This window comes from Capsicum annuum, chromosome 1 (genome assembly GCF_002878395.1).
Source record: "Capsicum annuum cultivar UCD-10X-F1 chromosome 1, UCD10Xv1.1, whole genome shotgun sequence".
In the NCBI taxonomy this organism is placed as follows: Eukaryota; Viridiplantae; Streptophyta; class Magnoliopsida; order Solanales; family Solanaceae; genus Capsicum; species Capsicum annuum.
Window position 1 is genome coordinate 43,605,648 of NC_061111.1, and position 24,514 is coordinate 43,630,161.

At 37.7% G+C, this 24,514-nt stretch overlaps 1 protein-coding gene across 6 annotated transcripts in view; it reads right to left on the reverse strand.

Annotated features, from left to right (window-relative positions):
* Positions 1–2,799: 2,799 nt before the first annotated feature.
* Positions 2,800–24,514, reverse strand: part of LOC107874959 (polycomb group protein EMBRYONIC FLOWER 2) — a 60,773-nt gene continuing 39,058 nt past the window's right edge. For 5 of the 6 annotated variants that reach the window (XM_016721648.2, XM_016721651.2, XM_047396322.1 and 2 more), the window contains 6 exons: positions 20,413–20,599; positions 19,244–19,292; positions 15,818–15,901; positions 12,075–12,154; positions 5,419–5,508; positions 2,800–3,175 (listed from right to left, as the gene is read on the reverse strand). In XM_016721648.2, the coding sequence (XP_016577134.1) occupies positions 3,052–3,175; positions 5,419–5,508; positions 12,075–12,154; positions 15,818–15,901; positions 19,244–19,292; positions 20,413–20,599 (614 nt within the window). In that variant the 3' untranslated portion in view covers positions 2,800–3,051. The remainder of the gene's footprint in view (positions 3,176–5,418; positions 5,509–12,074; positions 12,155–15,817; positions 15,902–19,243; positions 19,293–20,412; positions 20,600–24,514) is intronic. The other variant, XM_047396326.1, reaches the window with a different exon arrangement.

The following is a 24,514-nucleotide window of genomic DNA, read 5'->3' on the forward strand; positions in this document are numbered from 1 at the left end:
ATTTTTTATGCGAACGAGATATGTTTAGGCCAAATCGGTGTGCTATAGCCCACGATTTCGGGAGTGTACCCGAGATCCGAGCGTGAAATAGGCCAAAAATCTACTTAAGGCTCCCAGGTTGGCTGATGAGTAAGGGAGTATAGGACCTTAGGGTGGGAGGGGCGGTTTGGGTAGTGAAATACGATGCGGACTATCATTTTTGGGCTAAATTGGGGTGTTGTAGCCCGTGGTTCCTGGGGTGTACCCGATGTCCAGTTGTTAAATTGGCTGAAAATTGACCTAAGGCTCCTAGGATGGCTGATGAGCAGGGCATTATGGTCCTTTTAGTTGGGAGGGACGATTTGGGTGGCCAAACGGGCGAAATAACGCGAACAGACCATTTTTGGTCCAAACCAATGTGCTATAGCCTGCGATTTTGACGGTGTGCCCGAGGTCCAGGCATGAAATAGGCCAAAAATCGACCTGGGGTTCCTATTGGACATTTCTATTTGAAGTGACTAAGCTTTCCACAGTAATAACACCGTTCATCATTTCCAGTGAAGTCATCATTCTTGACTCCTTGGAATCTTCGTTGTCTCTGTCTCATGATTTGCCTTACTCCACGATTTATAAGAGTCATTCCTTCATTATTAGCATCTTCTAGAATGTCTACTTCTTCGGTTGGAGCAGCATTGGAGGCTACTAATTTCTTCTTCTCTTCTTTGTTGTACTTGTTTATATAATTGCATTCATAAGCAATGAGGTTACCTCGTAGTTCATCATATGCCATGTTGTGAAAATCTCCATCTTCTAAAATGGCGGCCTTGGTTTCACATATCTTTAGAAGACTTCGGACCAACTTTTGTACTTGCAGGCTGTGTGGATAGATCATCCCCAGGGATTTTAGTTCGCACACGATCTTACTGAATCTGGCAAACATTGTTTGAACGTTCTCATTCTGTAACATTTAATAATATGAATGGCAGCTAAATAAACAAGCATTTAGTTAAACATGCACACATACAATCAAATTGTCTTAACTTCAATTCAACCATAACATACAACATGTTTCAAGAATACTTGAAGCTCATTAATCAACTCTTATCAACCAACACTCACTACCATAATTGTGTTCATGGACCAAGCAACAGATCATCAAAGGAGCATATGCAAAATCAGTCGATTCTAAATTCCTATTTTATGATACACACGGGGTTGCCTATATTCATATAAGATTTTTCACTTATTTTACCGTCTAATTCTGACCCCGCACAATTATTCTCAACTTCCAGACCTATACTTCTAGCACAACCAATCATCAATTATAGGGTATATTTCGATCATAAACACCAAAATTAATACGAATTTACCTCTCTGTATCACCTACTAATAACTATACATCATTACTCCACTAGCATAAACTACATACAACACAGGCTTCAATTACGCATTTACTCAACAATAATAGTTGTACCACATTAATCTCATGTCAATACTAGTTACTGCATTTCATCCAACCAAAAACCATATCCACAAGCTTAGACATGAAATTTCCCACCGATCTATATCGCAATTACGCTTTCTAACCGTAGCCTACTACTCTATTTAACCTAACCTAACTGGACGCCAAGTTACTGCCATGGAATGCGTGAACCATCATTCCCTAGCCAAGCACTACCAATCCTGATGAGGATTCCACAATTTTGTCATTGAAACACGCCCTCCCAAAGCAACCCACTGCCTGCTATAGCAGCAAAATTGACACTGCAGCCGGAAGTGCCCTGCTATGGCGAGATGGAGGCAGTCAACCTCCCCCAAAATTTTCCCTCATAAAATTTTATTCCCGAGTTCGTCTGCCAATAGTTTTTAACGTACACTTTGACAACAACAACAACAACAACATAATACCCAATGTATTCCCACATAGTTGGGTCTAAAGTGAGTAGAGTGTACGCAGACCATACCACTGCCTCAGATTAATTAACGTACACTTTGACAAGTTATAAAAATTTTCCCAACCCCTTTTGAATGCTGAGAGAGTAGTAACGACAGAACGGGTCATTACAGTAAATTTATAAAAGCAGTGCGCATACCAAATGATCTACATAACATATTAATAACCTTAGCTGGTAACTAAAGCAGAGAAGTAGATGCATTTGTGTGCTTGAATTTGCTACTCCAGTTGCAAATCTTTAGGGCATCAGCATGTGCTTTTTCGTGTCCTCGGCTATACTTCGTTGTGTCATAAGCTTGTTGCAAACCCCTTTTGTTCTTGAGTTCTTTCCGGGATTATAAAGACAGCCCGGTGCACTAAAGCTCCCGCTATGCGCAGGGTCCGAGGAAGGACCCTCCACAAGGGTGTATTGTACGCAAGTTTAACTTGCATTAGTGCCAGAGGCTGTTTCCAAGGCTTGAACCCGTGACCTCTTGGTCACATGACAGCAACTTTACCCGTTATAGATTAGTCTTTTTATTGATCTCAATATATGGGGATAGCAAAGACATGTTCTGGGATGAAGCAAAATGCATTTTCTCATGCTACTACAGTACCATTGAGAACTGCAAAAGAAGCTTTAACATAATCGCATCTCAATGCATGCACAAGCACATACCAACAAAAATGCTTCCATCATTATACCATCCACTGATTCATAAGCTTTTACTCCTTTCAGCGAATATTTAACATTTTGGTGCATAGATTCTGAAGCATAAGTGAATGGAACCACAGCTGATGCCTAATAAATTGATGTCACTTGCTATCAACAAGCATCATCTCCTTGGGGTGTATATGGGAAGTTGGAGATTGAAAAAGAATGCAGATTCAAGATATAACAGAGCCCTCGAACAATGAGAATCATTGATTTCCAATTTAAGCAGCAGATGCCTAACTCTATATATCCCCTGTAAAATATTAATAATTTAGCATATCATACTCTTAAAAGACAAAAAAGGCATCTGGCCACAATAACATCAGAAAAACAAATGTTGAAAATTCCGAGATGTAGATCCAGCCACAAAGCTGTATCACCACCAAATCCATAGCTAGATGGTAACAAATTGTCGAACGGGTATTCAGCTTCGAGTGGAATCATTATCTTGGCTTTGGAACTGTTCTAATATTAGGTTACACTTGTTAATTGTACGTGCATCAACAAGGCCATGGTTCCACAACTTTGTCATGAATAAGCTCCAACACCTGCCATTAAACATTAGACCGATACATAAAAGTTACACTAAAGATCAGCAGCGTTAAAGAGTACATGACAACATGCTACTGCAGATGATGAGCAACATTAGTATATGACAACATGCTCCTGTAGTTGGTGAGCAATTATCAACAACAACAACAACATACCCAGTATATTCCCATTCCCACCAAGTGGGGTCTGGGGAGGTTAAGTGTACGCAGTCCATACCACTACCTCAAATGTGAGATAGAGAGGTTGTTTCCGATAGACTCCTAGCTCAAAATAAAGCAATCTATACCATTAAATGCCTAGATGTTTGTTGACAGTACTACGACTGCTTCATCAGATCTGAGTAAACATGTTTATGTGTCAACAACAACAATAAATTTGTTCAACTGTGCTATATTACCATACACTAAGGGCCTGTTGGAAAGCCACCTGGGAAATGGATTTGAGTGTAATTGGATGTAATTACACAGTTTGATTTGTTTGTTTGGCCAGATAGTTACTTGGTTGGCAGGGAATTGGGTGTAATTGGAAAGGCGTAATTACACTCCAATTTCAAAGGGGAGAAAGAGTCTGAGGTCGGGTCGGACGGTTAAGACTCGAGTCAAAACGAGAGAAAAGGAAGCTATCAACGCCTTAGTTTACAAGGAACCACCTGGGAAATGGATTTGAGTGTAATTGGATGTAATTACACAGTTTGATTTGTTTGTTTGGCCAGATAGTTACTTGGTTGGCAGGGAATTGGGTGTAATTGGAAAGGCGTAATTACACTCCAATTTCAAAGGGGAGGTGTGAATTGTTAGTAATTACATGGTGTAATTACAAGGTTATCTTTTAATTTCTTCTTTTTTATTTTAATTTCTTTTTTATTTCTATTATTTCAAATTCTTCTCTATTAGTATTATTTTAATTTTTTTTTTTTTTAAATTATTTTACATTATTTATATTTCATTTCCTTGCTTCTCATTTCCCAACCTTCACTTCTTGTTATTTCATGCAATTGCTCGTATTATTTGTTTCTTATTTATTTTCTTCATTTTGCATAATAGCGTTAGTATCTAATTAAATCAAGTAGAAACATAGGATTCATTGTTGAATGAAGTTATAGACTTATGAGGTTTTTCTTTCTTTTCAATTATATTCATTTAAGTTATGTTGAAATTTGACATAAGAGTATTATGTTAACTTTTTTTTTTCTTTTTTATTTTGAATTCAGGTAATATTTTCAATTCCAATTTATTTGCTCAAGTAGTATGACTTGTTATTTCACACTGCATGTCATTCATTTTTTATTTAGAATTGATAGATTATATTTTTTTTCAAATGTTTGAATAATTTTATTGTTATATTTATACTATTAATCTTTTTGACAAACATGCATTTCATAATGTTCTTAAAAATCATGTGCTTTTAGATTTTATGATTAATTTTTTGAGGATTTTTTATGATTAATTTAATTAGAACAAATAATTGAAAAAGTATATATCAAGTACTTTTTATCATATATATTATTAAGCTAATATATTAATATCATTTATAAAGAGTCTTATTTGTCAAATATTAATTTTTTTTTTTTTTTAGAATTAATTTTTATTTTAAAATTTTAATATAACAATGTAATTATACTTGTGCAACCTAACAAAACACTTGTAATTACACTATTACATCGCGACAAACAAACAAGTCATGGTAACTACTATGTTGTGTAATATACTAGGTTGTGCAATTACTACCCTAGTAATTACCCCAATTTCAATTACCAGATGATGAATGAGCCACACAAAAAAATATTACTCCCCCCGTCTCATTTTATGTGGCATACTTTGACCGGGCACGGAGTTTAAATAATAAGGAAAGAATGATTATTACCAAATTTTCCTTTATTTAAAAAATGTACTGCTACTATCTTCAATTAAAAGAAACTTTATAAGTGGGACCACTAAAGGTAAAAGTGGAATTGTCTCTTTAAATAGCTACCAAATAAGGAAAGATGACATTCTTTTTGGGACGGGCCAAAAAGGAAACGGCGACACATAAAATGGGATGGAGGGAGTAATAAGATATACAACTCAAAAATTCCAAATAAGCACCATGATCGTCCAACACTCTAATATATAATAGTAGCGTTCCACACAAAACAGAGCACTTTCTTTCTGGAAAATATACATGATCATGGATGCACCAATTGAATAGCACCAAATAGAAATAACAAATCTCGACGTAGGTAAATAAGAAGCTTAATTACCACCGCAAGGTTGGTGCTTGGGCAAACTCCCGACCATGTAGCTTCGAAAAGGCCTCACACGCCCAAGGGATGTGACCATCTGCCAACACTCTGCCATAGTGACGAGAACATGTTATGCCATGAAGGGAATTCAGCAACAGAACTTTTCGAACACATACACCTTTATTATTATTTATAACCAGCATGTACGTAAATCAGCAAGAGAAGATCCACACGTTTGTTTCCCTTTGTTGCATCATCATATAATTATGTTTTGCTCTATATTAGCATGTATCAGATAGTCTTTACCAGTCTACTTGAGCACGAAGCAGGGAGAAAGACGCACCCAACTTAATAACAATTTACTTTAATGAAGAGTTCATGTAACGTCATAAGAACAGAGAAAGCAAGTTATGTGTTTCCTAAAACCCTTAAATGGCACAACATTTTCCAGTTCTCATTAAATGTCTACTTCAAACCATCAGATCATGAACAGCCTTTTCTTTTGCAATGAACTCTTCTTTTGAAGGTACAAGGTGATTGTCACTCTCGTACTGAAACTAGCAGGATGGCTCAATTGTAACAAATGCCCTCTACTCACCAAATAATAGTCCCTCGGTCAAAATTTATGTGCAGCCGTTTGACTTGGCACGGAATTAAGAATGAAAGGAAGAATTTTGAAACTTGAGGTCTAAAATAAGCCAGAGTGTCTGGTGCTATTTGAAGGAGTTTCTGGACTCCTAGTCCATATTAACTAGAGCAAAAGCTTCCTGTACCCCATCAATGAGGTGCCAAACATGGAGGTTCTAAATACAATACTAGGTGGAGAAGTAGGGTGTTTACCAACTACATACCATGGAATACCCTTGGGAGCCAGGTCCAGGTCTTCAAGAATTCAGAACAATGTGATTGAGAAATGTGAAAGGAAACTGGCTAGGTGGAAGAGCCAGTATATTAACTCTTATCAACTCAATCTTGGATGCCATGCAACATACATGGTATACCAAAAGGAGTCATTAAAAGGTTAGACAGCATCCGGAGGAACATCTTGTGGCAGGGGAACAAAGAAAGAAATGGCTTCCACTTGGTCAAATGGGAGGAAGTGATTGTAGATAAAAAGAATGGGGGCCTTGGAATTAAGAACCTAAGTAACCATAGCAAGCAAGGCAGACCCATAGAGTCCTCTGGGTGCTCGAGCATCCATTAACCTTGTATCGGACGATATATATGCATATAGAAATTAAGAAGAATGATATAGCATTTAACACCCCACTTGGTGGGAATACACTGGGTTTGTTGTTGTTGATATAGCATTTAACAGCAAGCACCCACTAAACAAATGGTTTGGTTGGTGCAGTGGCTCTCGATGGGTGCTTAAGGTCGTTTGATTGCTTTAGTGCCGAGTTAAATTCCCACTCAGCACTTCCTTTTTTTAATTTTCATAACCAACTCTTCTTTCCTTATTTATTATGACTGCTGCCCTTTTGCTACGTTTCCTAAAAACGAGTTAATACAGAAAAACATTTTTCCTTTATCCAAGATAACATTTTTTATAGTTTTTCTTATTGATTGTTTTTGCTATAGAGTTCAAATATGATTGCCTTTTATGTCAAGTGTTAAATTTGAACACTTATATTTTGTGATTGGTAGCTACGCGGGGGCGGCATCAGGTAGGTCGTCCGAGGGGTTCATTTGAACCCTCTTCGGTGGAAAATACATATATATAGATAGTTAAAATTATATTTTATAAAAACATAGTAGATATTGAACACCCTTTGACTTCTTCGTGTATTTACATTATATATGTTGAATTCCCTTGGTTAAAAGTTTGACTCCGCCTCTGCTAACTAAGGGATCATCCACAACCTTCAAATCGGCATCCACCCCTGATAGCAAGCTATGATAATGATGTAGCTTTGGAAGTTTGCAAAAGAAAAACAGTTATTGTGAGAAAAGGTAATCGAAGCAAAGTATGAAGAAGGGTGTAAATGGATGTCCAAGGAAATTAACACTCCTTCTGGGGTTAACTTATAGAGAGCAATCAGAGGTCCGTGGGAGGAGTTTAAAGGTGAACACCAAGATCAAAGTGAACAATGGAGAGATATGACTATTCTCTGGAAAGATGATTGGCATGAAGCAGGAACCTGTCACAACTCTTTTACTGACAACCACAATTTGGTGGTGCATCAATAGAGCACCATAGCAGAGTTTTGGTCTCTTGAAGGTTGGAGTTTCACCTTCAGAAGACAACTAAATGACTGGGAAATACAAAGAGTGGCCGAGTTTTATGGTACAATAGATCAGTGGACTCCAAGATGCAGAGGATGAATTCAGATGGTAGGGTTGTGATGCGGGAAATTTCAAGGTAAACAAGGTCTAAAAAAGGTTGATCAACACAACCAGCAGCTTGTCAGATGGCCTTGGATATGCATCTGGAAAAGTAAAATACCCCATAGGGAATCATGCTTTGTGTAGTTGCTAGCAAGGCAGGCAGTTTTAACACAGGAAAACATGATGAGAAGAGGGATAACACTAATCCCACGGAATTACTTCAGTGGGCAAAAAGATGAGATTGTCAATCATCTATTCATACACTGCAAGATTAGAGGACAACTATGGAGATTATTCTTAAGCCTCAAAGGTATCTCCTGGCCTATCCCTGGGAAGATTACAGAAGCACTGCAAAGCTGGGATCAACTGGGCTTGCTGGCTAAGGATAGAAACAGGTAGATAATTATACTTGCTTGCATCTGGTGGACAATCTGGAAGGAAAGAAACTCTAGGTGTGTTTGAGAATATACAGAATAGTATGCAATAGGCAAAGCTGAACCGTATCTTGACTCTCTGCTTCTGGTGTAATCAGATATACTCTATGTTCCTGTTTCTATTATTGATATTTCAGACTCACTATACACATAGCATTATAGCTTTTTTTGAAAGGTCCCATGTAAAAAGGATTTCAGTACTCCTCAAAGTATTGATACATGAAATATACACCATTACCAGTTTCAAAATAAATAAATAAGCCAAAGATATTTTTGTGACTATAAATCATCTCATTAAGGGTAAAATGAGAACTTTAAAGTTAAACTGTCACTACATATAGAAAGGTGTCATTCTTTTCTTAGACTGACGAAAAAGAAGGGTGTCACATAGATTAGGATGAGGGAGTACTGTTTTTAGTTACATGTAGCATAAATGTAGTGGAAGAGAGAGGTGGACTAGTCTGTCTACTTTACCTAAAACAGGTTCTCACCCTCCTCTTGTAACACCCATCCGTTCGAATGTTTAAATTAACCCGTACTTTCGGGACAAAACTAAGAATGTTTACTTTGTGATGTGTCATGAGATATTATAATAGCACAATGGTCGTATGTTCAAGTTATGAAATCAAGCAAGTTGTGAAATGAAAGTCGACAAAAGCTACCGTGAATTACTTTTATTGGGTCAAATATCTCGGAACTTTACTCCCAATCTATAAAGGGTTAAAGGGCCCACAACCTACCAAATCAAAGGTCTGTGTCTTAGTTTCCAATCCACTAAACCGTTCGTCAATCCCACGTTGGAGGAAAAAGTTATGACCATTTTACCGTGGACCATCTGGGCAGGACCAGATCGGGTCAAAATTAGTATAAAGTTGCATTTTGACATATTTTTTTCATTCCAAAACAGAATTGTGGGGTTCATAAGAGCATTTACGGACATCAGCTAGGTTTTGGGACTTTTAAGGTAAGATCTCACTTTATTCTTATTGATTTTTAGCTAGTTCCAAGTTCGGATATTGTTGGTAACATCGGGACCAACCGTTTTGTAATTGCGTTTTGGCGAAATCCCGACATAGCAGCGTGGTGGGTCCTTCTAACAACTTGTTTAGCTTGGAACTTCAAAGCTTTTTGTTGGAGTAATCTTCCTCCTACGACCCTCCTTCGTAATTCCACGTTCTAGTATCGTTTTTATAGATTTCCGATCCACAAAGTGCTGTTTTGGATACCGTGACTCCGGGCAGCCCCTTTGTCTCATTAATTTGGGTTATTCTTGTTGTATATTGATGGTGTTAAGGTGTTGGAGGGACTGAGGGTAGGTGTGCTGCTCCTTTGGAGTCGCGTATGATGGTTGTCGGATTGAACATCGTGAAGTACGCCTCGTTATATTGTCTCGGGAGCTCACAGCTCTTGTGAGATGTTGATAGCTTCTTGTTATTGTTATTAGTTGTTGGTTTGTCGAGATTGTGATGTCATTCGTTGAGCTAAAGTGGGTTGGCTATGGCTCATTCTTGCATTCTTGTAGATTCTCACATTTATTCTATTACGGTTGGTAGTTCAAGCTTCATAGCGACACCTTTGAGGCTTCAGCTGAAAGGTATGTTATGGCTTCCTTCCTGCTTACTGGCATGACTCTGAAGGCCCAAGTTTGTTATACACATATAATCGTTATTTTACATGTAACCTTATACTATTAAGTTGGCTACCACAATGTGATATACTCCCCCTAGTTCATATTAAGTGAACTTTTGGGTTATGGCGCACCCCTTAAGTAAAACATTTAAGGACATAAATTAAAGACTACTTTCCACAATTACCCTTCCGATTATTCCCAATCAATTCTCCTAGAAAATGTTAAGTAGTTAAGAATCTCATTAGAAGGAAGGGTAAATATGGAAAAAAATCCCAACAATTCTTTTGAACATTGAAAAATTCACTTATTTTGAACTACGGAAAAAGTTCCAAAAATTCACTTGATATGGACTAGAGGGAGTTGTATCTATCAACAACACTCTATCCCTTACTTAGCAGCCTAGAAAAGCATATTATGATTGTCTTGAGGTTGCCTGTGATTACTTGTTATTGTTGTAATGTTTTGATCGTCTGTTTGCAGACTATGTGCTTGTTTTGACCTCAACAGACACCGACACTGACACTACAGGCTTTTGGAGCCTACAGACTGACTGATATACCGAGCCTACAGGCCGGGCAGACCACACCTACGGGCTGGGCAAGCTGCACCTACGAGGCAATAATCATATTGAACCACGGAGCCTAAGAGTTGTATTGATTTACGGCACCTATATATTCAGACAGTTCAGTTCAGATGATCATTCTGGTCCAGGTAAGGGGGAAAGTAGGGGTATTTAGCGACTGTTAGGGCATGCTTAAGGCTTATGGTGATTGTGTGCTGATTGTACCTGCCGGGCTTGTGTGGGCCAGGTCAGGTTATTGGTTGCTACAGGTTTATATGTTATTATTGCAGGAAGGTAACGTGCTGTACTTCTGTTTACTCCTGCCCTTTCTGTTCATTCCTTATACTTCAATTTCAATTTTCAGCTTGTCTTACATGCTTGGTACATTATTTCGTACTGACACTTCGTTGCCCGGGAACACTGCATTCATGCCTGTAGGTCCGGAGCAATGACTAGACAGACCCGCAGGGCAGCATTGATAGAATGGATCTTGGGCCTAACTCAACCTCAAAAGCTAGCTCATGAGGGGAGGATTGCCCAAATCCAGATAAGCAAACCACCAGTCCATTCCCCAACTAATGTGGGACTTTTACCTACTCTAACACCCACCCACCCCACGCCCAGGACCCACCTGGCACTAGCGTGTGGACCAGGAGCCTAAACTGGGATGGACTTGGCTCTGATACCATGATAGTATGGATCTTGGGCCTAACTCAACCTCAAAAGCTAGCTCATGAGGGGAGGATTGCCCAAATCCATATAAGCAAACCACCAGTCCATTCTCCAACCAATGTGGAATTTTTACCCACTCTAACAAGCACAACCGAGTTTTCAGTGGATTGGTTGACTTCTTCCCATCCAAGGGTCGCCAAAAGTCTTGGAGGTTTGCCTGTTTTGCTGTTTATAGCTTTTAGGTAGGTAGGGGCCCTATCCTGCCAAGTATGGTAATTCATAGAGGCTTGCGGACTAGTCTGTTTGGTTCCATAGCAATGATGGTGACCAATTTGGCCTTGTATGTTGATTAGTTGTAGTTCGTCCATGTTTTTGTTGTGGATAGTTCAGTGGCTTGTTCGCCTAGCTTATATTTTACATACCCATTTTCACTTTCTGTATAGAGATCATGGTGGCCTCGACGGCCCGCATAGTGTTTATGTATTCCTAGATATCAGGGTGGCCTCGACCGCCCAAATAAGACTTGCGTTCTACCTATTTATTGCTTTATATGGACTGCTGGGAGTAGTTGCTTACTTTGTAGAGCTGTTGAAAGGGGCCTCGCTGGCCGAGGGCTTATTTTTAAGCCGAGATATAATTTTTGTTATCTTGATTGCGTGTGGCCTCTTTGCTCCATGGGCAAATGGTTCAGCTGGGTTGGATCAGGCCTAAGTTTGGGCATCAGATGCCAGTGGCAACCCTTGAGTTTGGGGCGTGACACTTCTCTTTTAAACATTATTAACGAAATAAATGAGATTTACCTTTGTATCACTCCATGTATTTCCGGAAAAAGCTGGAGAAGCTAATTGCAGTGTGCTGCACTTTTATTACATTCCTAAGTAACCCACTATCTATTACTTCATTAGCCCTTCCTCTTCACCCAACCAAAAATAAGAGCAGAAGACGCACACATCTCCATATCACAGTAACTTCGCAATATCCTTAAATGTTAATAATGATAGGGAAAACCATATAACAAAATAAAACTAGACACAAAATAGAATAGTACCTTTGCTTTCTAACAAATGAGTTCCACAGGTGCATCAACTGCTTCTCATCTTCGGTCACATCCACAAAATCATCAAGCATCTGTAACATGTCTGAAGTTAGTTGAATGACTTCTTCAAATATCTTCGATAATCTAAATCTTGCCCCTTCAATTGACTACATTTTGAGGTTGTTCTTTGGATCACAGGCTTAAGGAGTTTCATGGTTCTGCCTAATTTCATGTTGAGACTGCATAGTTCCTTTAAGTGTCAAGCAAGTATTCGGTATAAAAAATTTACCATCAAGTCAACCACAAATCAGAGCACTTTCAAACCCTTCAAAATACCATTTTTGTATGAATAGATAGCAATCTGTAATCTCTTAAAACTGCGACCCTTTTTTTTTTCTGAGAATGATGCTTAGACCTTGGTTTTGGTTAGCAATAATGTACGCATGCTTTAGATCAATGAAATTTACCAGTTATCAAAGTGTTTATGCCATTACATGAGATTTTGAATTCAAGCGCGCAACTCTTATGAAAATTAAAACAGCATCAGCAGCAAGTCATATGGACACTACGGCTTGCTGATAACTTTGAACACTCTAGTATACATGGGATAATATAACTCACCGATACAATATAGAGAAATCTAAATACATATGTCCATCCAGGATAAGCACATGAAAAGCAAAATAAATACAAAGATATTCAGAGAGACATTTAGTCCTATGATATGCCTCCAAAGAATAATACATTGTTCTTTTCTCATTTTTGGTAGCCTGTGCTGCCTGCCAAATTAAGTTTTATTTGCATATTTTGGTTTGTTTTCTTTTTTTTTTTTTCACTTTCGATGTCGCACCCATGTCGGATTCTCCAAAAATATACTACTTTTGGAGAATCCGACAGGCACAGCTGACATTTTTGAAGAGTCCGAGCAACATAAGTGCCAATCTTTAAGTTGCGGACTCTTCACTTTCGATGCCGTACCCATGTCGGATTCTCCAAAAATACACTACTTTTGGAGAAACCGACAGGCACGGCTAACATTTCTGAAGAGCCAAGCAACATACACTATCTCAACTTTTTTTCAAATACCTGATAAATATTCTGCATTTGATTTCTTCCAATTTTTCTGCAACTTCTCTTACCAAAAGCAGAGGACAGAGAAGCTTTTGTAGAATACAAGAGAGCTATGAGGGATGCTAAGAAGGCTATTAGAAAAGCCCAAGGGGAAGGTCTAAATGGCTTGTATCACCAGATAGGCACACGAGAAGGTGAAAAAATTGTTTAAACTAGCACGACTAAGAGAGAAGAAGGGCAAGGACTTAAACCAGGTGAAGTGTATTAAGGACGATTCTGAACAAAAGAACGATTTTGAACAAGTTACAAGGGAGATAACGAGATCAAGGAGAGACTACTTTGATCAATAATTCAACACAAACCAGGAGAATAACATTTTAGACGTACACACTTTAGTGGAAGAAACTTTAGATATACACGTAGAATTAGAATGCCAAAGGTAAAGGATGCCATGAAAAAGATACGGATCAGAAAAGCTTGTGGCCCGGATAGTATCCCTATAGAGGTTCGGAAGTGCCTTGGAGATGTAGGAGTGGAAGGGCCCACCAAACTATTCAATGTTATACTAAGAAAAGGTAGGATGCCCAATGAGTGGAGGAATAGTACCCTGATTCTGATTTATAAGAACAAAGGAGATATTCAAAGTTGTGCAACCTTTCATGGCATTAAATTAAATCAAAAAAAAACGCAACCCGATGCACTAAAGCTCCCGCTATATGAAAATCTGGGAAAGCGTGATAGAATGTACACTTTGAAACACAACAAGAGTGAAGGAGAACCAATTTGGATCTAAGCATGGCAGATCTATAATGGAGGTTATATTCTTACCAAGAAGAAGACTGATGGAAATTTATAGCGAAACAAAGAAAGACCTACACATGGTAGTTATTGATCTAGAGAAAGCATATGATAGAGTATCACGCAAGGTCCTTCGGTGGGTGATTAGAAGAAAGGAATCCATATTATATTAGAGTGGGTAAAAGTCCCACATTGGTTGGTTGGTAATGGACTGGTGTTTTGCTTATATGAACTTGGGCAATCCTTCCCTCATGAGCTAGCTTTTGGGGTTGAGTTAGGTGCAGGTGCCATATCTTTACATTGTATCAGAGGCAGGATCATCCCCGTTCGAGCTCCCGATCCACGCGCCAGTTGTGCCCTGGGCGTTCGAGTGGGTAAAAGTCTCACATTGGTTGGGCAATGGATTGGTGATTTGCTTATATGGACTTGGGCAATCCTCTCCTCGTGAGCTAGCTTTGGGGGTTGAGTTAGGCCCAGGTGCCATATCTTTACAAAGTATATAAATGCCACAAAGGACATGTATTAAGGAGCCGTCACTAGCGTGAAAACAATAATAGGTGATACGGAGGAGTTTCCCATAATAGTGGGTTAAGTTTACACCAGGAATTGTGTCCTACTTGTTCACCCAATTATGGACAAGCTAACACACAAAATACAAAAGAAGGTCACAGGGTGTATGTTATTTGTTGATGATGAAACTAGCGAGGATAACTATAAACACGTTACAGAGAAAAGGTTTTCAAATAAGTAGAAGTAATACAAGCATTGCAGGTTTAGCTGCAAGAGAGGAGAGAAATTGAGGTGAGACTAAATGGGATTGCAGTGCCAAAATACAAAAAAAATTGTAATCGTGCTTTTGTAGCTCTCTTTCTTTTTCTTTGGACGTACTAGCTATACCTTTCACCATTTTTACTAAAATCTCTTTCTTCAAATTGTTAATTTTACATATATTCCTTCATTTATAAGAATTATTATATCAATGCTGTTGCTGTAATTTCTTCTTTGCCAATACTGCCTTTCTTGTAAGTTTTTTGTGTTGGATGATCGAATTATTAGTGTGTAAGGTTTGTGAAGACTGAAGATCAAGGTAGGATGCCCATGGAATTATTAAAAGAAACAGGTGCAGCACTTAAAATATCAACTTGTTGAACAGGGTGTTCCTTGAACTATATCTGGTTCGCTCGTCAAGAAAATGTTACTGCAAAACTCCAGAAGCAAACTGACCATTAGCCTGGTATACAAAAATCAGATAGTAGTCCAATCAATAATCCTGTCACTGTAACCAAATTATGGTTTCCAAGTCCTGTTTGGTGTTCAAAAGACCCTCGACAGATTGATCCACTATCCTCAAGTCTATATGCACACGGCCCAATTTAACAAAATTGAAAATGAAGAGAGTAATTTTGAATGGCATAATAAATTAATTTAATACAATATTTTTAAAATAGATATTATTATAAATGAAAGTGGGCAAGTTCAATAAGAAGATATAACACTACAACAACAACAATATACCCGGTGTATTCCCACAAAGTGGGGTTTGGGGAGGGTAGAGTGTACGCAGTCCATACCAATACCTCAGATGAGTAGAGAGGTTGTTTCCAATAGATCCCCGGCACACCGTTAGGTGATAAAGAAAATAAGACACCCACAAAGTAATATTATAAACTTGTTATACGTAATCATAGACATCACCAAAACACCATGAACAAGAGGCTACAAGACACTAAGGCGAATATATGGTTACTTCCAATAAGTTAAAAGAACAAGTTTTTTCCATTTATTTGGAGGGTCAAGACAATCAGGACAAATGAAGCCAAAAAATCGGCCAATTAATTTGAATGCATAGTAGAATAAAGATAAATTTATATAATTATGTTGCATACCCTTCGATCTTCAAAATCTGCAACATCATCATCAACTTCATCCTCACTGTCTTGGTCTGATAAAACTTGCTCCAGTGCCATGGGCTTCAACCAAATAAAAATTTTCATTAGAAACGTAAGTTAAAAGGACTCTCCATCGCTTCCAACATTTCTAACGCCATATATTTGCTATTTCAGCTCTTCCAAAGACTTTAAGATTCATACAAGTAGACAAACATTTCAAAATCTATTTAACTCCATGTCACATTCAGCAATATAATTCACCTCTAAACCCCAAAGCCTGCGGGTATTTCAAATGGAAATCACCACATACAATGGAAACCAATATTGAACTGTCATTACAATATATCTTCTATTAGTTCCAAGTAATATATCATAGATTATACACAACCCACGAATGATACCTGAAGCAAGTGAAAAAATCTTATCACATCTCTCTTTAAACAGCAAACATGAAACGTAAACAGGGAAAGAACTTTTCGAATTCAATGAACCCTATATGCTCAGTGTATGACTACAAATATCAGCAGTAATTTGCAATGGGAAAGCCTTCAGTCGTAGCGCTTTTAATAAAATTGAAACTTCGAGATTGACATCCTAATGAATAATTTAAGTTGCTGAATTATGACACTCCATTGGTAGATATGCTAGTAATCTAAAAGGCTAACGACTATGACCAAGGGGTGGGACGGATTGAGATCCCTCCACCCTTAACCAAGGTCTCAAGTTCAAGCCCTGGAAATGGATAAACTCTGGTAGGAAGCGATCGCCACAGATTTGGATTAGTTGGGCCAATGGTTCCTAACACAAGGGTTATACCAACAAAAGCACATAAATGAAAGGTTAACAACTTGTTAATGTCTATAGTGCTTCTAACTATCATGTTTCTGCTTAGAAGAATATTTATTTATTTATTTATAAAAATTAATTAATTTTCTTCCAAGCAGATAAATAAATCAATTTTAATTATTTTTTCATAAATTAAAAATTGTATAATAAGTTTAATTTTGAAAATTTTTCAAATTGTGACATAATTGTCAAGAAATTATTATGAACTAAATATCTGACTGTGTTAGTTTTAAACTTAACTTGATTTGAGGCATGATATGCGGCATCTAATGATTTGTTATTCTTAAAATACAGTGACCTAATGGTTCAATGAAGTTCGGTTGAGCACCATGAGGTCTCAGGTTCAATTCCCAACAAAGACAAATACTAAGTGATTCTTTCCCATCCGTTCTAGCCTTGATGGACCGAGTTACTTGATACCTGTTGCAGGTGGGAGGTCGCAGTTACTCCATAGAATAAGCCGAGGTGCGTGCAAGTTGACCAGAACACCACGGTTATCAAAAAAAAAAAATATATAAAGTGACAAATCAAGTTGCTTTCATTTACATTTCATAAAGCATTTGCATTGGTACCATTACGCAATTGTTGATTCCATAATAAGAAATTTGAAGTGTCCCATTACTTAGATATTGAATTCTATGTGTTAAACTAATATTTCATGAGTCCACACCAAATATATTTAGATCAACGACAAAATTAGTAGTTTTGTATAGAATAAGGAGCCAGCTGCTAGCTTCACAACTTTAGTCACCCATACAAATCCTTCAGTTCCCTCCAAAACATGACATGGAAAGAGAAGCCACTTAATTAATCAACACACAGGCAATTTTAACTCAAAAACATATAAGTTTCTCCATCTTGTGGAATTTTACTGGGTATGTTGTTATTGTTGTATATAAATTTCTCCATACATGTCGCCAACAATCAAAACAGCACCAAGTATAATCTCAAATTATGCTCCCTCCATTCACGTTTCAATTCTCAGAGTCAACTATATGGACTTTGACTAACATTTTAAAATGTCTTCTTCAACATATTAATATGAGAAGTATTCCAAATTATAGTTTTTCGTATAGTTTTCAAATATTCTAGTTTTAAAATATTGAATTAATCCAATTTAATTTAGCTTCGAAGATTAGTCAAATTGACTCTTGAGCATCATATTAACATGAGAAGAATTCCAAATTATAGTTTTTCGTATAGTTTTCAAATATCTAAATTTTAGTTTTAAAATATTGAATTAATCTAATTTAATTTAGCTTCGAAGATTAGTCAAATTGACTCTCGAGAAGCGAAATGTGACAAGTAAAAGTGAAAAAAGGAGTATTTTCTGATACTATTTGTTTTAAGTGCATATATCTTCCGATACTATTTGAAACATTTAAATGCAATTTCCAAGTATTTCAAGATCACCAAAGGCTCCTGATTTATTTAGTTCCTATATTCAACTACCATTTTCCCCAAAAATGATTCATCTCTACAATGCGATGAAAATAATGCAGCACATTGGAGTCAACTTTTGGATGAAAAGAAATCTCTTTATAAAGAGAAAAATAAATGAATAAATTAAATTAAAGTACTTTCTTTCGCCTAGTTAAAGATTTGAAGATTTAGCTTGTATGAATAATTATTGATTGGATACCAATAATGGCAGTCATTTCAGCATCTTACGGATGCCTATGTATCCACATTTGATTTGACAAACCTGGAGCTTATATGAACTTCTTTTCCCTTTTCTTGTCCTTCCAAATTTACCATCCGTACCATAGGTTAAGCTCAACTAATTAAGCTACAGAAATTTGCTTCAATTAGAATAACATTGACTATTTTTATTTTTGACAGATATCAAGTGTATTATGTTAATTCATCATTCACACATCACGGATGACACACATGATCAAATAATTCCAACAAAAAAAAGGGCAAACCGGTGCACTAAAGCTCCTGCTATGTGCGGGTTCATAGAAGGGACGGACCACAAGGGTCTATTGTACGTAGCCTCATCTTACCTTTTTGCAAGGGTCTGTTCCACAGCTTGATCCCATGACTACTAACCTCCTGGTAATATGGCAGTAACTTTACTAGTTACTCCAAGGCTCCCCTTCCCAAATAATTCCAACACTAAAAACAAATAATCATTAAAAACCTGACTGGCATCCCATGTTTTACACATCATACTATGTTGTCATATCTAGCACACACCTTGTTAGTTAACGACTTTAAGATGTTAATTGATCCTTTCTTCTAACAAGTATATATTGATCATCATATATATTATGTTAAAAATGCCCTAATATATAGTTGCAAGGAAGGTATCCATCATCCCTGATAGGATACTCCGCCTCAGACTTCTTAACTTATAGAATCTATCAAGAAACTTGACTTTGCCAAAAGCTTCAGATTTCCACTGACTGTAATTTTTAAGTACAACTTCCACTCTATAAGATTTTAAGAAAGTCGTATACATCGAGTAAATTCAAAATAATCCGGCTTGTTAAACATTTCACATTCTGTTGGCTTATGAGGAACCAAAAGGAAATTCCAATGTCCCTGAGAATAACATAAGAGATTAATTACCTGGGCCCTATGAGAGTGAAAGAATTGCCTTTTTTGCAGGAGGGCACGACTGTAAGAGAGAAACAAATTGTATTAAAAGCCAGATAATTTTATCTACGAACTATAAAGGAAAACAAGAATACAGAAAATTGTGTAGTCAATTTTCTCCCAAGTAGTTTCACATCTAACACATTATGCAACACAACAAGACATCAAAAACAGATAACAAAGAAATGCATCACTGGACAGTTTCAATATAATCAATGTTACCTACTTAACCTAGCTACATGGAACCAATCTTAAGTTTGTAGGGTATAAGCTCCAAGGTGATTTAGCAATTGTCGGAGAAAGAGAATACTTCGTTGCATCATCAAACGGGAAGTAAAGCCCAACCAACGAGAAACTCAAAACACAAGTGTACCATCACATTGCAGAAAGGATAGTCAAGAACCACTCCATCTGGCACATAGTAAAATGGAGGTCATGGTTGAGGTTTTAATAAGTTTAAGATAGAAGCTATTTAGAAGGCAGACAAGAAAGCCACCATAAACCAAGCCTCATTTGGCACTAGATCAATGGTCACATTTGAATATGGCGACCCTGTTAATTGAAAAACTAGAGTAGTATATCTTTCAAGGTATTTCCTATAGTTTCAAAAGTTAAGAGGCCAAAAAGGAGCTTCATAACTGCAGTAGACCCGAGGTGGACACAGCGACACTACTGGTCACTAAACTAGAGGGCAAGACAGATTTGAAGGCACCATTGGAGAAAAAACTAAAGAGAGGGTAGTTTTTTTTTTTTGTGTGTGGGGGGCGGGGGAGGGGGGGGGCTTGTTAAGAACATCTTTCACGGGTATTTCCTAAAATTCTCAAAACTACACGCATCAAAACCTCAAATTTGCAAAACATGGGAGCAGGTGTACACCCACCTCCCAAAATAAACACCATAATCGCAATATGCCCAATGGGGTACAGTCATAAAAAGGAAAAGAATAGCTCCAGATTGGACAGCCAATAATCTAACAATGAAGTTCAAGGACTTAATGCCTAATGCAGCCAACAAAATGTGAAAATCAGATAGTTGATGATTTATTGGACACAGTACTAAAGGTCTTTTGTAGTCATATCTTTTCCACCCAAAATCATTTTGTTAAGTAAAAATGCTACTTGACACTGTGTCGTTGAACATACTTTTTGGGATCAGAGCGCTCAACTGATAACTTTCTTGACTTGGCAAACTGAAGCAGTGCTGGGGGGGCAAGAGTGCTTCCTGGTACTGACTGAACAGAATCAGGATCTGGATACAAGTGACCAGTTGCAGAGGAAACACCTGCACCATTGGAACTTGATGGATCACACACTACAGCATCAGCAACACCTGATAAATATTCAACAACAGAAAAATCATGATTAATATAAAAGAAAAAGTGAAAACAATGGTGCTTCAATATCAATACCAACAGAATTATATGCCAAGGTTTTAGACAAGAAAGAAATAAAATTTTGATCCGCACTCAAAAGGCTGAAACAACATGTTTCACTTCCAGCTCACCCAGCCCCTCAATCAAAAAGCACTGCTCACAAGAAAGCTAAGTCAGGGAACTGATTTCCTGTGGTTCTGATTTGGTGGTAGTTTTAGTTTTCTCCTATTTACTGTTATTTTCGAAGGAAAGCCTTAGAGTAATTGGTAAAATTATTGCCATGTAACTAGGAGGTCACGGGTTCAAGCCTTGGAAACAGCCTCTGGCAGAAATGCAAGGTAAGGTTGTATACGATATATCCTTGTGGTGGGACCCTTCCCCGTAAAACAATTTACTGAAGATATTGTTGATGGTTTTATTAATAATGAGTGAGGTATTTATACAAGAGGGTGGATCCATAAGGATCAGGAAAGAAATCTGTACAATCAATCAAAATAAATGAGAATCTTTACAATTATGAATATGCTAAAATGGGGAAAATAAATCTGTAAATAAAGGGGGGAAATCATTCATAATCCCTCTAAGATATATCTCCAATATGCCCCCGCAAGATGGTAGCTCGATTAGAGAGACCAATCTTGGAACATAACAACTCAAAAGAACTTCTGGGGAGAGATTTTGTGAGCATATCAGCTAGTTGGTCCTTCGATGAAACATGTGAAACCCGAAGAAGACCCTGCTGGACTAATTTGCGGACAAAATGATAATCAAGTTCTAGGTGCTTCATGCGAGAGAGGAACACAGGGTTAGCACCAAGATTATCGCAGTAGATGACCGGTGGCGGTGGCTGAGTGGGAGTAATTGATAACTCCTTGAGAAGATTACGCACCCAACAAAGTTCAGCACTGGTAGAGGCAATAGCCCTGTATTCTGCCTCAGTTGAAGAGCGAGTTACAGCTCGTTGTTTCTTGGAAATCCAAGAGACTGGATGACTGCAAAGAAACACAACATATCCTGTAGTAGACGAGCGATCATCGCGATCACCAGCCCAATCAGAGTCAGAAAATGCATGAAGTAAGAGAGGAGAGTCTTTCCGAAGAAATAAACCACGGTCTGAAGTCCCAGCTAGATAGCGCAAGACCCGTTTTACCATGGTCCAATGAGTTGTCGTGGGACAACTTGTAAACTGGGACAACTTGTTGACATAAAAGCAACATCTGGGCGAGTAAACTACAAGTACTGCAAGCTTCCACCTATAGTCCTGTATTGTGTGGGATCTTCAAGAGGAGAACCATCTTTAGAACTTGGACATGAACCACAAGTCGTAGGTGTTCTCACTGGTTTTACATCTGCCATGTTGGTCCTTTCAAGTAGTTCACATACATATTTCTGTTGGTTAAGAAATAGACCAACAGGTGACCGAATGACTTCAACACCCAAGAAAAAATTCAGATCACCAAGATCTTTTTTATAAAGAACCGAGTACTAAGCTGCTAGATGAATTCTTCAACATGGAGTGACTGATTACCAATAATTATGAGATCGTCAACATAAACAACAAGATAGATAATAACTCCAAGTTTTGCATAGATGAAGAGACTGATCACACTGAGAGTGATGAAAACCAAGAGACACAAGATAAGCTTTCAGTTCATCATACCAAGCACGTGGACCCTGGTTCAAGCCATAGATAGCCTTATGTAATCGACAAATATGATTAGGAAACTTCTCATTGACAAATCCAGGTGGCTGAGACATGTAGACTTCCTCGGATAGATGCCCATGTAGAAATGCATTATTGACATCTAATTGCCTAAGTGGCAAATCTTTAGAAAACGCGAGAGAAAGAACAACCCTCATTGTAGTATGTTTAGCAACAAGAGAGTATGTCTCAAAATAATCCACACCAGGTCGTTGAAGATAACCTTTAGCAACCAACCGAGCTTTATAACGTCCTATGCTGCCATCCGAATTATACTTAACACGAAATACCCATTTGCAACCCACTGGTTTGGCATGAGGAACAAATGGCACAAGAGACCAAGTTCCTTTGACTTTGCTATGCTGAAACCTCTGCGTTCATAGCAGCACACCAATTGGGATCTTTTAACGCTTGACGAACAGTACGAAGTACTATCAGCTTAGGTAAGGACGAACAGTACAATGTCCAATAAATCATCAACTATCTGATTTTCACATTTTGTTGGCTGCATTAGGCAGTAAGTCCTTGAACTTCATTGTTAGATTATTGGTTGTCCAATCTGGAGCTATTCTTTTCCTTTTTATGACTGTACCCCATTGGGCATATTGCAGCTATGGTGTTTGTTTAGGGAGGTAGGTGTACAACTGCTCCCATGTTTTTCAAATTTGTGGTTTTGATGCGTGTAGTTTTGAGAATTTTAGGAAATACCCGTGGAAGATGTTCTTAACAAGCCCCCCCCACCCCACACACCCCCACACCCCCACCCCACACACAAAAAAAAAAAACACCCACTCTTTAATTTTTTCTCCAATAGTGCCTTCAAATCTGTCTTGCCCTCTAGTTTAGTGACCAGTAGTGTGGCTATGTCCACCTCCGGTCTACTGCAGTTATGAAGCTCCTCTTTGGCCTCTTAACTTTTGGAACTATAGGAAATACCTTGAAAGATATACTATTCTAGTTTTTCAATATATTTAACAGGGTCGCCATATTCAAATGTGACCATTGATCTAGTGCCAAATGAGGCCTGGTTTATGGTGGATTTCTTGTCTGCCTTCTAAATAGCCTCTATCTTAAACTTATTAAAACCTCAACCATGACCTCCATTTTACTATGTGTCAGATGGAGTGGTTCTTGACTATCCTTTTTGCAATGTGATAGTACACTTGTGTTTTGAGTTTCTCATTGGTTGGGCTTTACTTCCCATTTGATGATGCTACGAAGTCTTCTCTTTATCCGACAAAATCACCTTTGAGCTTATACCCTACAAACTTAAGATTGGTTCCATGTAGCTAGGTTAAGTAGGCAACATTGATTATATTGAAATTGTCCAGTGATGCATTTCTTTGTTATCTGTCTTGGATGTCTTATTGTGTTGCATAATGTGTTAGATGTGAAACTACTTGGGAGAAAATTGACTACATAATTTTCTGTATTATTGTTTACCTTTACAGTTCGTAGATAAGATTATCTGGCTTTTAATAAAATTTGTTTCTCTCTTACAGTCATGCCCGCCCTTCTGCAAAAAAAGGCAATTCTTTCACTCTCATAGGGCCCAGGTAATTAACCTCTTATGTTATGCTCGGGGATATTGGGATTACCTTTTGGTTCCTCATAAGCCAACAGAATGTGAAATGTTTAACAAGCAGGATTTTTTGTATTTACTCGATGTATACGACTTTCTTAAAATCTTACAGAGTGGAAGTTGCACTTAAAAATTACAGTCAGTGGTCCAAAATCTGAAGCTTTTGGCAAAATCAAGTTTCTTGATAGATTCTATAATTTAAGAAGTCTGAGGCGGAGTATCCTATCAGGGATGATGGATACCTTCCTTGCAACTATATATAAAGGCATTTTTAACATAATATATATGACGATCAACATATACTTGTTATACAAAAGGATCAATTAACATCTCAAAGTTGTTAACCAACAAGGTGTGTGCTGGATATGACAACATAATATGATGTTTAGTAAAACATGGGATGCCAGTCAGGTTTTTAATGATTATTTGTTTTTAGTGTTGGAATTATTTGGGAAGGAGAGCCTTGGAGTAACTAGTAAAGTTGTTGTCATGTTACCAAGAGGTCAATGGTCATGGGATCAAGCTGTGGAACAGACCCTTGCAGAAAGGTAAGATAAGGTTACGTACAATAGACCCTTGTGGTCCGTC